This window comes from Chionomys nivalis, chromosome 24 (genome assembly GCF_950005125.1).
Source record: "Chionomys nivalis chromosome 24, mChiNiv1.1, whole genome shotgun sequence".
NCBI lineage: Eukaryota > Metazoa > Chordata > Mammalia > Rodentia > Cricetidae > Chionomys > Chionomys nivalis.
Genome location: NC_080109.1, coordinates 36,715,696 through 36,728,975, shown reverse-complemented (window position 1 = coordinate 36,728,975; position 13,280 = coordinate 36,715,696). Strand labels below are relative to the sequence as shown.

At 41.1% G+C, this 13,280-nt stretch overlaps 1 protein-coding gene across 7 annotated transcripts in view; it reads right to left on the bottom strand.

The window, feature by feature from the left end:
* The window catches only part of Mecom (MDS1 and EVI1 complex locus), a 557,609-nt gene that overhangs the window by 55,956 nt on the left and 488,373 nt on the right, over positions 1-13,280 (bottom strand). For all 7 annotated transcript variants that reach the window (XM_057757213.1, XM_057757215.1, XM_057757218.1 and 4 more), the window contains exon 3: positions 2,993-3,127. In XM_057757213.1, the coding sequence (XP_057613196.1) occupies positions 2,993-3,127 (135 nt within the window). The remainder of the gene's footprint in view (positions 1-2,992; positions 3,128-13,280) is intronic.

The window sequence follows — 13,280 nt, the reverse complement described above, 5'->3', positions numbered from 1 at the left end:
GCATGCACACATGCACACACATGAGCACACACACATGCATGTGAATCTGTTAAAAAGTTTAAACCAAGGGAGATCACCTGGGATAAAGTGCTTATGGAAAAGTAGGAGGGGAAATGGTTCATTGTGTGGTCCCTGTTTCTCTATTTTACAACATAATTCAGGTTACATTCGTTATTAGTATTATTTAAAAAACAAAATCCACCAATCACACAAGAGCAACATGGGTTTTATCCAGGGTCCATGTTCTAACAGCCACCTCCTACCAAACTTCAGAATCTTAGCTAGCATGCACATTTATTTTCCTTTGTGGATCTTAACCTTCCACCTTGTTATGAAGCTGATTTAAATTCATTCAGTTTTAACTTTAGCATTAGAAAATATTTGAATATACACACTATGATGTATATTCAAAACATTTGTCATTTGTTCGGGGTAATCATTGCCTTCTTTATTTGCTAACCTAAACATCACCAAAACTGGATCACAGCTGAAAAATTTACCTGAAATTCTTTCTTTTCAGAGCCGACAATATTTGCCTATTATGCCATCAAAATTCTTTTAATAACTTAACGTTCTTCTAAGAATCAGAGCAAAGGAGAGCATTTTTATGATTTATTCTAGAATACTACAGGCTGGTACTGGACAGGTAAGCTGGTGTCACTAATTTAACAATTACCCCTTATGCAGGGTTTTTCTCAGGGTCTAGAGAGTAAATGGAATCTCCAACGATGGGACGGGTGTGTTTATAATGAGATGGGCTGTGCCTCGCCACCATTTGATAGATCCTCCCACAGAAAAGAGGATGCGAAAGCACATCTGGAGGGTCTCTGCTGTCAGCTCTGTATCTTTGCACCTGGCCCAACATTTACATTTCAAAGCTGTCCAGAGATGCCCAGCTAAATGGCCTTTCTGGAACCAGAGAAGAGTAACAGATGAATATGTTTATAATATACAGATATGTGCTATTAAGGTGCTGTCTTCTTGGGTCCTGTTAACTGTGCCAAGTATAAGGCTGTAGTCTACAAAGACACCAATCACAGCCGTCTTCTATCTTTGACTTTTCTCTTAAGTGTATAGATGAATCTACTTGACCATGCAATATCAATTTCACGATTAAGTTATTTGATATGTGCTCATTGTACAACCATCTTAATTTCGGCTAGTGTAATATAGAAGTTTAGGACGAATACTTAAGGAAACTGTAAATACATATCTCATAATGGTGTTCTGTGTCTTTCTCAATTTTTTCTCTGTTTCTTCAGGTAAAACATTAGATATTGTTAAAATGAGGAACATGTTTTCTCTAGAAACAATGCCTATAAAATGTGTACTTTCAAACTAATTGGAAAAATTGCAAACACTAACTACAATGAGCAGCCTGATTCACACACAATTAGAAACCACAGGACTTTCCCTTTAAATGCAACCAAGTTTTGCAAGAAGAGCTTACTTATCATAAAACATCAGAAATAAAAATTAAATGCAAAGTTGGCCACAAGTGGCCTTGAATTAGCTACAAGTAGAATTATTGAGTCACCTTTCAATAATTTTAGAAAAATACTGATATACATCTTTTGTCAGCAAATATGAACAGCAAATAATCATTAAGATATATTTATATTATTTCATCTTAAAGAGATCTTTTGAGGTCCCATAGTTTCCGTTTTAGGAAGCACAGCACAGTTTACCCCTTACTAGACCTACCCATTTCCCAATCTGTATACAGGAGATGCACAAAAAGTGCTTTTACTGCTGGAGACAATAGCTCCTAGGACAGGAGTGGGATATGCTGTTCTCAAAATCAATAGCTAATTTAATAATATTTTCATTTGTCAATAACACTTTGGTTTTTATACAGCAAAGGGAAAACCCAATTGATTAGTTTATTATTTTTGATTATGCTGAAGATTTAAATGATTCCCATTTAAACATAATTTTACAACTTACTACCTTATGTTTAGTTTAGCCAGAAAAAAATGATCTGGGAGCTGGTGAAAAGCCAAAGAATAATCTCCTAATGATGGCTGGGAGTCTTGGGCTGATGGCGCTAGCTTTATTTAACTGCTTTCAATTGCAACCATCTAATTTAAACTTTTCATTTTCTTGGTGTACTAGATCTGCCAAGCAACCATTTCAACATGGTCTTGGAAGCACATTTAAGTCACCATGGCGTTAAAGGAAATATATGACTGTGATACAATTAAATTTTAACCCAGTGATGTTTGTAATAAAAAAAAAAGTCAACAGAATAACCCCCTTATTCTTTAGGCACTTTCAGATAAATCTACAAGAGTTATAATTTTATTAAGTGCAAAATTAGTTTCAGGATAATATTGTGACCTTTATTTCATGGTTACTTTTCTTTAAGTCGGTCCCGCTTCTTGGTCTTCCATAAAGTCACAAAATGATCCAACAGTCACAACTTTAAACTTTTGCTTTTCGTAAAAGACAAATAGTTTGCTCATTTGAAGAGTAAAAATTCTCATTTTATGTTGATTTAGGTAATTCAACACAATTATGCACTTTATAAAGTATAATCAAGTAGTCTGCACCAATGACATGCATACGTATCTAACCACTATTTCAAATAAAATTATATTATAACATTTCAAATATATCATTGGCAAATTTTGAATAAATCTCAAATTTAGCTCTATACTTTGTATGAATATACATATTAGGATGATAAAGAGAAAATGCAACACTATTATCAGGTACTTAGTTTCTAAGTCACTCAGTAACACTACAATAGCTGCAGCATTGATATCAATGGTAAGACATCATGAACAGATCACCCAAAGAAAACAGCAGTGGAAAAAGGCAGTGCTAAAAATGTCTTAGTTCTGTATCTTGTGTCTCTGTGTTAGCTTCTGCCGTATCAACACAACCAGGTCACAGGAGTCTATTGCAGCTCACTGTTATATTTTTATTCTTCAGGCTTCACTGATACCTTAGTGTTCTTCAATAAGACAAGAAAATCTTTAAAACATACCTGGTCATTTATCTGGCATGCAACAAGGTTGTGCTGATCATAACAGCCAGCAAATCTGATGTACTTGAGCCAGCTTCCTACATCTGGTTGACTGGCATCTATGCAGAACTTCACATTGCAAAACTCATCTAAGATCTGGAAGGAAGAAGATGAGAACAATAAATTGCCATTTCGGGCCATTGCTGAAAGTAGTCAGTTCCTTGAAAATATACCGTTGAAATGCGTGTTCTCCCTTTGAATCTTTACAAGGAAAAGATCAGGCAGCACATATATTCTTAAAGGAAGCATGAGCTATACTGCTTTTACAAAAGGCGTAAAGCAATTTTAACTTATCACAGAAACTGATTGCTTTCAAAACAAGCTTGCTTCTTCTTCATCCATGAATAATCTCAATGACTTAATTTTATTAATTTTATTGTGTTTTCACCAAAAAGTCATATAGAACGGCATGTGCAAAATAATATTTCTAAACTAAATATTCAATATTTGGGTTTGGATGATTCAGCTGTCAATATTGTAGTTCTGCTTAGCCTCCTCATCTGGGTGGGCGTTTTTACATTATTTCATTTTAATTCGATTAAAAACTTTCATCTAAAATTATTAAATTTCTTTTATTAGTTTGCATTTCCTCGCCATAAAATTATGCTTGCAGCTTAAAGAATTGTCTCATAGATGTTTCTGAACAAACTAAAGACAAGCAAAAGAAAATTATACATATATATATATACATATATATATGCAAAGTATGACAACCTAAGTTTTAACTAACCCATATCAATACATGTTTACATACTATGCCCAGCAAACAAAATAACAAAGTGGTTTGCAGGTAAGCATAGACTTAGCAGGTCTCACATGTTGCCAGCATTACCTTATGGCAGTGTTTCATCATTTTCTGAAGATGTGCGTTTGGCCTCTACTAAGTGTTAATGTCACTCAGGACACTTGCGAAATCCGCATTGAAATGGGAAGCTTTTAATTTTAAGGTTTCATAGACTCAGATCAAGTTTTTCTGAGTCATTAACCTCAATAACTTGCTAAGCATCAATATTAAAAGCTATGGAGTCACTGGCTCATGGTGGAGAACTAGGGGCTGGCAATGCTATGTCAATCAGCAAACTGTGAGGATGGTTTCTGCTCCAGACTAAACAACACGAGAATTCATGAATTAAATAACCCTTGAACTCTGCTCCTGCTATACCTGCCTGGAAATTAACGTTAAACCCTTCACTATATGGACCAAGAGCAGCTTTGCATAGAACTCCGATAATCACCCACTTGCAGATTTAAGTCATTAACTCACCATAAACTTCAAGAACTCAGTTCTGAGCGCCCCAGTCTAAAGTACTATGAATAAGTCCTTGACCATGGGGCCATTGAAGGGCAGTAAGTCGCTCCAGGATTTAAAAAAGAAAAATGGTAACCTAAGAGAAAGACAATAATTGCTCCCTCTTCTTCCCTCCACCTCTCCACTCTAACAGAGAGTTAAATACCCTTTCTATGGAGGACAAATTTCAACAAATACGTTATTTATAAAATTACAAACTTTAAGACGTTTCAGCTCTCAAGACTGAACAACTCTAAGGGCACTGAGATTTCTCCCTTCTCAGACATAGAGAAGGTAAATAATTAGCATGGTTCTTAAAATTTGATTTTCTTTTTTAAGTGGGATTGTATTTGGTCTGCTAATTTATTCTGATTTGGGGTGTGCTGTTTGTTTTGTTGACTAAGAAGAAAAGGGGTGGGGAGGCATGCCAACTGACACCCAGAGAAATATTTAATAAAGGAAATCGGTGGAGCCACTGAAATGCTACACTGCCCTCATTTCATGCTGCAGAAAGACGTGGAAAACTTGTTCATTTTAAAGTCAAGAAGCATCTACTCCCTCCGTTTTCCAAGCAAGGTAAGGAACTGAAGATTACATGATGTACACAAAAAATTATAGGTGTAATTTTATTCCGTGTTGGCATCCCTGACACAGCCTCTGTCAACAGCGAGGCTAATTTTTTTTAAAACACATTTTCAAAGAATGTGGTTTTTTAAATATGTTACGCGATTATTCAAAGGTTTCCCCAACATACTGAGGTCCTTACTCTCAGTATTCCTGCCCTAAGGCCGCCTAGCTATCTTCGCCTCTGGCGAGTTATTCACTTTTGATTTGCTACCAGGACTTCATTTGTGCCCAAAAGTCTCAATCTCCTCGGAAATCTGAATACAATAAACAACGCATCTTCACGCCCCATCTAACACAGTCCTGTGTTTTCAAAAGCTGTTAAGCTTCAATAATAATAATAATAATTCCTTTAGGTGGACTTGAGAGAAAGGCCCTTTCAAAAAAAAAAATACACAACGAAAAGGGGGAAAATTCCCAGCCTGCAGCCAAAGGGACCGAATGTGACTTTCTTGAGGCAGCACACACGCTGTTGGCCAGCGAAGCTGTTACTTGGCAAGGTGGGACTCCGCCGAAAGCCACTTCCAAAGTCGCTTGGCTGGTGCCAGGAATTCGGATTTTTGGCAACCCCACCTTCTGCGTCCCCGAACCTGACCGACAGACCGTGGGAGGGAGGGGAAGGAGGATGCGAGAGCCGAGAAGGCGGCAGCCAGCCGGGCAGACCCACCCGAGGCGGCGGAGCCCGGGCGACCGGCGACGCTCCGGGGACGCGGGGAGCTCGGCGCAGACCCGGGACGCAGACGCCTTCCCCAGCGACACCCTGCCCACAGCCAAGACTTTTTAAAGTGAGTTCGCTTACCTTCCGATTTCTACGGCCTCAACTCAGCAATCAAAAGCAATCACAGTAGAATTAAGCAAAATAAAATCAGCAGCACCCGGCACTCGTGTAGGAAAGTCTTTTCAAAGAACACCCGGTAACATTTCGAGACATTAAAAAAAAATAAAAAAATAAAAGCCTTGTGTCTCGCCTTCCAAATGGGTGTCTGATAAGTTTGTCGTTCCCTGGGAGCTGTTCGCCGCCGGGACCACGCGTTTCAGGTTTATTGTCCGCCAACAGTGTTTTAAGACCAGAAATGACCCGGGTTTGGTGTATTTGGGATTTTCCCCCTTCCTAAATGAGCTCGCAGCTATTCCTTCTGTTCTCACCACCTCCCTTTTTCCTCACTTTCTCTTGCTCTTATCAGCCCGATGTGTAATGAAAGTTATCTGAAACCTACTAAAACTTCTTCCACTCCTCTCTCCCAGCTCCAGGGGCAAGACCCGCAGGAGAGCTTGCGAAGGTGGGGGGCCTGCCAGGCCAGGACGGCCCCCAGATCCTCCCAGAGCCTCCTCGGGTCCAGACCCTCACTCGCTCGTCCCCTTTAGTCACTCCGCGCCCAGCCGCAGGGTTTCTATTTCATGAACTGTCTCTTTAAAGGGGATCTGCTCGGCCATCCAGAAAGAAACCGGGGCGAGGGAGAAAGGGAGCTATCTCCAGAGTGGTCGGAAGCCAGACGACGGGCTCCTCTTTCAGTAAATTTTTAAAGTGACAGCAGCCTCCTCTGGCGGGAGAGGTCACAAAAAGGTCGCCAAGACCCAAGTCCTATAGGGACAGACTGATTATGGATGCACCATCCCCTGGAACATGTAGATTTCTGCGGATAAACAACCAATGGGGAGATTTCTCCAGACAGGATTTGTTTCCCCAGGGAAATCTCTTTGGTTTTGATGTCCTGAGCATAAGTGTGACTCTGTGTGTGTGTGTGTGTGTGTGTGTGTGTGTGTGTGTGTGAGAGAGAGAGAGAGAGAGAGAGAGAGAGAGAGAGAGAGAGAGAGTTGGGTGGGGGATGGGGTGGGGTGGAGAATTGCTTTCAGGGGTGTGAGGGTGGCTCTCCAGGCAGCGGGTTTTGGAAGCTCTGGAGAGGGCCAGAGGAGCTCTTGGTTAAAGAGACACCGGCTAACACTAAAAGTCTCAAGACAGCAGCTTCAAGAGTGAAAACTGACAGACATTTCCAGCTTTCCGTTAAGCATATTTAAAGTAAATTCTAATTTAAGTTTGTACTTAAATTTATCCCTAGTTTTTATTGTGAGGTCAGCAGAAAAGTGTGCTACATTTCAAAATTGCTTTCCCCCCACATAAGAGCAAATCTTAAAATTTAAAACATTATTTGCACATTTCTCTCCCAAATAGAGCGCTATGTTAGTAGATTGAGGATTGTCTAGAGGATTTTTCTATTATCTTTGCTACATTGTTTAAAAGATCATGACTGTCCCAAAGTAGAATTATACAAATGCTTGCTTTTAGTGATTCATATTTTATACATTAGATAACTTTATAAGTTTGGACAGTTTCTATCAATACAGTGCAGAAATGACATTGGATGAAAGAATTTGTAGAGTGAATAGCAAACCGTAAGAATCCACGTGTTTAATTGCAGACAAATTTGGATCAATTTTGTTAAACCCACAGTTTAATTGGGAATAAAAGCTAAAGCAAATAGAAAAAATTCAGCTCCCCCCTCCCACCCGCCAAGAAAGGAGCAAACACAGAGCCCCACCCTTGCTAAACTAGAGATTTACCCCTGAGCTAAATCCCAAAGCCCCGATTCCAATTTATTCCCAATTCAACAATGGAAAGTTAAGCAAAGTGCCCAGGTCTAGGGGCAATTACCTAGGATAGGTGGAGCCCACCATCCGGCTCACAACTGCTGACTTTAAACTTCCATACAAACCAGGTCTCAAGCGCCACTCCCATATTGTTTTCTCCAAGTGCAAGTTAGTGTGAAAATCTAGCAAATCTTTATTTTCCCGAAAATGCTGATCGAAAAACAAAAATAGGAACAGAAGACAAGAATGTGAGGGATAGTGAATGACAAGAGGTGGTGACTAATTCATTTTGGTGGCCTGTTATCTGTGACATTGAACTGTTATTTCAGATAATGGCCATTGTTTGAGGGGAAAAATCTCACAGCAGTGGTAGGTAAGACAGGAAAAAATCCTTTGTAAATAACCTAAGCGGTCAGATATTCCCATAGAGCCCTGCCTGAGAACCTTGAGGAGCCCGGGCCTCCCTGCATTGATCGTGGGTCCTTCCTCAACTTGCCCATTGTTGGAGCTTTTTTTTTTTTTAATTTAGCCATAAATTGGACTAGCTGGAGCTATGAGCTGTTCTATTTTCTTCCTGTCAGGATGAGAGATTTGTTTTATGATGCATTGTGTATTAAATACAAGTAATCTAGGGAACTGATTGCTTCAGACACTTGGGCTTGGTCCGGGCTATGGGCGCTCAGTGTCCCAAACCTTTCCTGACCTACCCCACCCAGCCTGGCCTTGCAGCACCCACCACCTAATCCTTTCCAAAGCGTCTGTGAAAAAGCAGGAAACGTGGGTGATGAGACAAAGGTCCTGCGGAATCAGTGACAGGTCCTGACTAAAATCACATTCCAGGGAAAAATCCTCCCTTTGAATTTGCCCCCACCCCCCTCCCGCGTATTTGCTTCTGCTAAGGGAGGTGGGGCTACGGGTCTGGACGGGATCCTTGCAGGTATGGCAGGAGGCCGGTAGGTGGCGATGTATCCCGAAATAAAGCCTGGTGACTGAGGCCTCAGGAACCCAGGTGAACCCACCAGGCTCCTGCTTGCTAGCCTCATCCTCCAGGTTACAGGTACCCAGGCCCTGGGACACTGCCTGAGGGGAAAATGTTCCCAACTCTGAGAGTCCCTTCTTCAAACACAACCTTAACTTCCTCCCCGGGACCCCGCGAGATAAGTCTAGAGGCAGGGAGGATCCATTCTAGCATCACCACTATTGCTTTAATATTTGTTTTATATTAAATAATATCGACATTGCTGTCATTGTTATCACTCCTGTACACTGAATAAGCTGTAAGAAGTAACAAGTGTCATTACAAGGATCTGGGCAAAGAAAGTAAAACAGTGGGTTCATGATCATCGCCCCCTCTTCTTTTGCTTATGAAGGAATAATAACTTCACGTGAGGCTAGCCATCTTACATTTTCCTGACATACCGAAATTCACAGAAAGAGATCCACAACCCTGCAAGAAGTGACGAGTCCTGGACTAGCATGCTGCTCTTCCAATAAAAACTCATTAGAAAATCTACCCCATTAGAGGAAACACAGGCCCAGATAAGGGTAGGGAGCCAGAGTTTTGCAAAGAGCTTGCTTTTCTCCGCCCGTAAGCTTGCTTCCAGTCAGGAGGTTTCTAAAACAATAAATAAATACAAGGAGCCACATACCACCAGCACCCTTTATTCCTTGGGATTTCTAGAGAAGTCTGCTTACAGTAGTTACCAGGTACAAATTAAGCCGCTGCAAGCGCTGCTTTCTGCTTGCAGTAATCAGGAACATGCGTGTTCTGCAGGGTTTAGCACCGCCCTTGCAATGGGCTATTAAAAATAATGGTTTTACTATAATCTCAAACCAGCTTTAATTTGCAAGCATGTATCAGGACATATGATCTAAATATCAAGGGGATAGAATGGGGGGGGCGGCTTGAATAAATACGAGGCTTTGGGAGAGCAGAAGCAGAGTGGCTCGTGGGAAATGGTTTTAAAGAATCACACTTTTAAGACGTTCTTCAGTAGGAGAGGCGTCACCCCGTTTTTATTTTCTTAATCTTTGTTTACCAAGAAGATGACATTGGAAAGTACGAGGTCTGAGTGGGAACAGGAGGATTTTCTAGGAGTTATAAAGACTCCACTTTAGTTGACGGCAGGCCTGGGGTGGGAGAGGTTAACGTGTTTTCTTCCTTGTTTGAAAGGGTATAAACCCTCCTCAAGCCTTTTCCTTCCTCCCCAGCTACAGGGACTGCAGGATCTTTCAAAAGCCCAAAGATTTCCAATAAGGCCATGGGTTCTGCCTTCATTGTAGAACTGTTTATTTAAAATAAGTCAATATATTAGTTAAAACAGTAATAAGTTAGTGCCTCAGTATTCCAATGATCCCCACAGGACTGTAAACCGATGCCTCTTTTAAGCCTTAAACTTCATGGTTGTCCCAGAAGTAGGAGCCCAGCTAATGGAGACCCTATGGGCACGGTACATGCCAGCACATCATTAAAAGAAAGAAAAGCAGTCCACCAAAAGCCAGATGAAATGACTGCACTGTCCACTTTTAATGGCTTCCTGTGGACAAACGGCCCTGTAACACTCTGCAGAGGACGGTATTTAAAAACAAGACAACTCGCTGGCAGTTTTCAATACCATAAAGTTAATAAAGTAGGTTCGCATTCACCCTGACATTATGTTTTGAGTTTATAGAGGAAGGCACTTTATAGCTTTAGCCCTAAGTACAGTCCCTTTAATTCTGCAGCTCTGGGTTCTTGGGGTGGCTCAGCAGCCACTGAACTCCGAGCTTGTCTTTCCCCCCTCCTCCCAGCACCGAGCAAATACAGGGTTTTGGGTTTCTCAGGTACAATCTCATTCACAGACTGCCCATGAAAATCTTGTTTCATACAGTTCATGTCAGGAAGCATGAAATAATCTGAGAAATTGACATTTGGCTAAACAATAACTGCTTGCTAATTAAATTAGCTTTGTTATAGATATTGATGTGTGTTTAAAAAGAAAATCAATGTTTTCTTTTCTATAGTACACCAATATGTGGGACATGGGCAGACCTAGGCTTAAGTGAGACACAGATAAGAAAAACCTAAGTATGTCTTTAGGACTCAAGAGATGTCCCCTTGGTTCCTGCAGAAATGTGTCGCCCAATTTTCCTCCCCTCTGAGTCCCCCAAATTCTCACCGCCCACAATCTATTTAATTCTTTTCATTTAGTGAAAAGATTTGAATAAAATATAATGCTCAGGTGCAAAAACTAGACCAGAAAGTCGCAGGATTGGCTGTGATGAATGCCCCATTTGATTTTAATTATTTATACTGCTTAATCAGGGAAGTATGTCACAAGCTTGAACTTGAATTCTGAGCCGCTGATAGGCAGACCTGCAAGTCTGCCCAGCACAGTGCCAAGCTGTAGGCACAAAGGTTCTGAGCCTCCAGGGCACCCCTATCATCGCTGCTTGGGAGAGAGATACTGGGGCATTTCTGAGGAACTCTGCTTTTCTTCCATTTATTTATTTATTTATTTATTTATTTATCTATTTATTTATCTTTTCTTGAGTCTACTGATGCAGTCTGAAAGAAAGAAAGAAAAAAAGAAAGAAGGAAGGAAGGAAGGAAGGAAGGAAGAAAGAAAGAAAGAAAGAAAGAAAGAAAGAAAGAAAGAAAGGAAGGAAATTAAAGGTAAAAAGGAAAAAAGGTAAATAAAAAATTTCCCTTGGTCTGGAAATGGGCCTGCCTGAAAGCATGTTAATCTCGGCCTCAGTAATTTGGTTCTCCAGGAGAAGACAGAAGCCGGGCTGCTGTGCCCTGCACTTCATAAATCACATCTTTATGTGGACAAGGTCAGGGCACCTAACAGCTCAGACATGGGCCTTTGCAGCGGCTCGAGGACTCAGGCGTGTTTACTCTCCTGCTCGGCTCTCCGAGGAGTCGTTCAGCACGCTTCTAATTACTTTTGATTATTTTCATTTGCTGGGGTCAGTCTGGCTTGCCAGAACTGCAGGAGGGTTGATTTCCTACACATCTTGATGTCTTTGTCGGACAGCACTGTGCGTTCAGAATTAGCACCCCGTTATTGTCTCTACAGCGTGAAGTCCTCCCCAGCCCTGATGCAGTTACCCCTAAACCAGCCCCTACTCCCCTTCTTATTAATTAATCACACAGCCATAATCCCTATCCAATCGGCTCTCCCAAAAGAGCCCCCAATTTTAACACCTGAGTATTTTTTAGGGTATCTGGAGAGAATGAAATCAATTTTTCTGCTTTGATTTTTAAACATAATATTTAGTAATAAATAGCAACTGTTTGGAAACTAAGATGAAACACTTTGCAGACACAACAGCTCACATGACTAAATTATTAAACTCAAAGATTGATTTCCCAAACTCCAACTCCAGCTGCCATATTTAAAATTTTTTTCTTGGCTATTTTGATCTATGTCCCGAGCTATTGTGAGGAGTGGCTAAAATATCACAACAAAGGGCTTCATCTAAAGTTTCCGTGAAAGCCTTCTAATGAATAAAGAGTTTAATAAGATATAGCAAAATTGTAGTGGAGCACAAAAACAACATTATTTTTCTCTTCCCTGTCTGTCTGATGTGAACGCATTCAAGAAAATCACATGATGAACCAATATATACTCACAAAGACTAAGAAACAAAGATTCTCAAAACACATGACACACACCTGTATCAATAAGAAATGGGTATTTTTTATAGCCCTGAGGACATTTTATAAGCATCTTCAATTTTTAGAGAATCATGGCTGGTGTCAAAAAGCCAACTCTTCTCTCTGTTTTGGAACAAAACGAAAGCAGCTAATGTGTTTGGAAGTAACTTCAACTCGGTACAGATTTGATTTTTCATTATTTTATTCATTTTAATTAATTCAGCCTCTCAAGACAGTGTTCAGCACAGTGTGCAATAACTCCGGGGTTGACACCCTCCCCGGGGTTTTGCTTTCAGCCTCCTGATCTTGTGGGGAAAGTGAGTTGGAAGGCAACGCCTCCCTCCATCCTCCTGCGAACCTCTGGGCAAGGCACTTAACCTTTGAGTTGATTTCCATGCAAGTTTCATAATATCAGCATAATGAGAGTGTTGGGAAAATAAATTGAGTAATGTGAGTGTGAGTGGCTCTGGGTCCATGGGAACAGGGCAGAATTAGTGAGTTCCACGGTGTCTGCAAGCAGGCTAGAGTAAACACACATGCAGAACTCGGAAGCTAGTCTGGATCACACATTAGGGAACGACAAAATACGATTATATAGATTGTTAATCCTTTGTTCCACTCTGATTTCAGTTGTCCTAATTCTTACCCTGACTTTGGAAGAGAAGAATTTACAAAAAAAATCTATCTCTCTCTTCCCCTCCCTCCCTCCCTCCCTCCCTCCCTCCCTCCCTCCCACCCTCCCTCCCTCCCTCCCTCTCTCTCTCTCTCTCTCTTCCTCTCTCTCTCCCTCTCTCTCTCCCTCTCTCTCCCTCTCTTCCTCTCTCTCTCTCTCTCTCTCTCTCTCTCTCTCTCTCTCTCTCTCTCTCTTCCTCTCTCTCTCTCTCTCTCTCTCTCTCTCTCTCTCTCTCAAGCTGTCTTTCTCTGGAAGATGTCTGTCCATGTTTGGCAACCAGAGGAGCTCCTACTGTCCCACCCACTGTGTTCTCTGCTACTCAGCAAGAGAGCCCTATAAACAAAAGTGAACTAGGACCTACAAAGCCGTGTGTGTGTGCACGCGTGCGCACATACACGCGCGCACCCACAAAGTTTCAGATCAACACTCAGGTCAG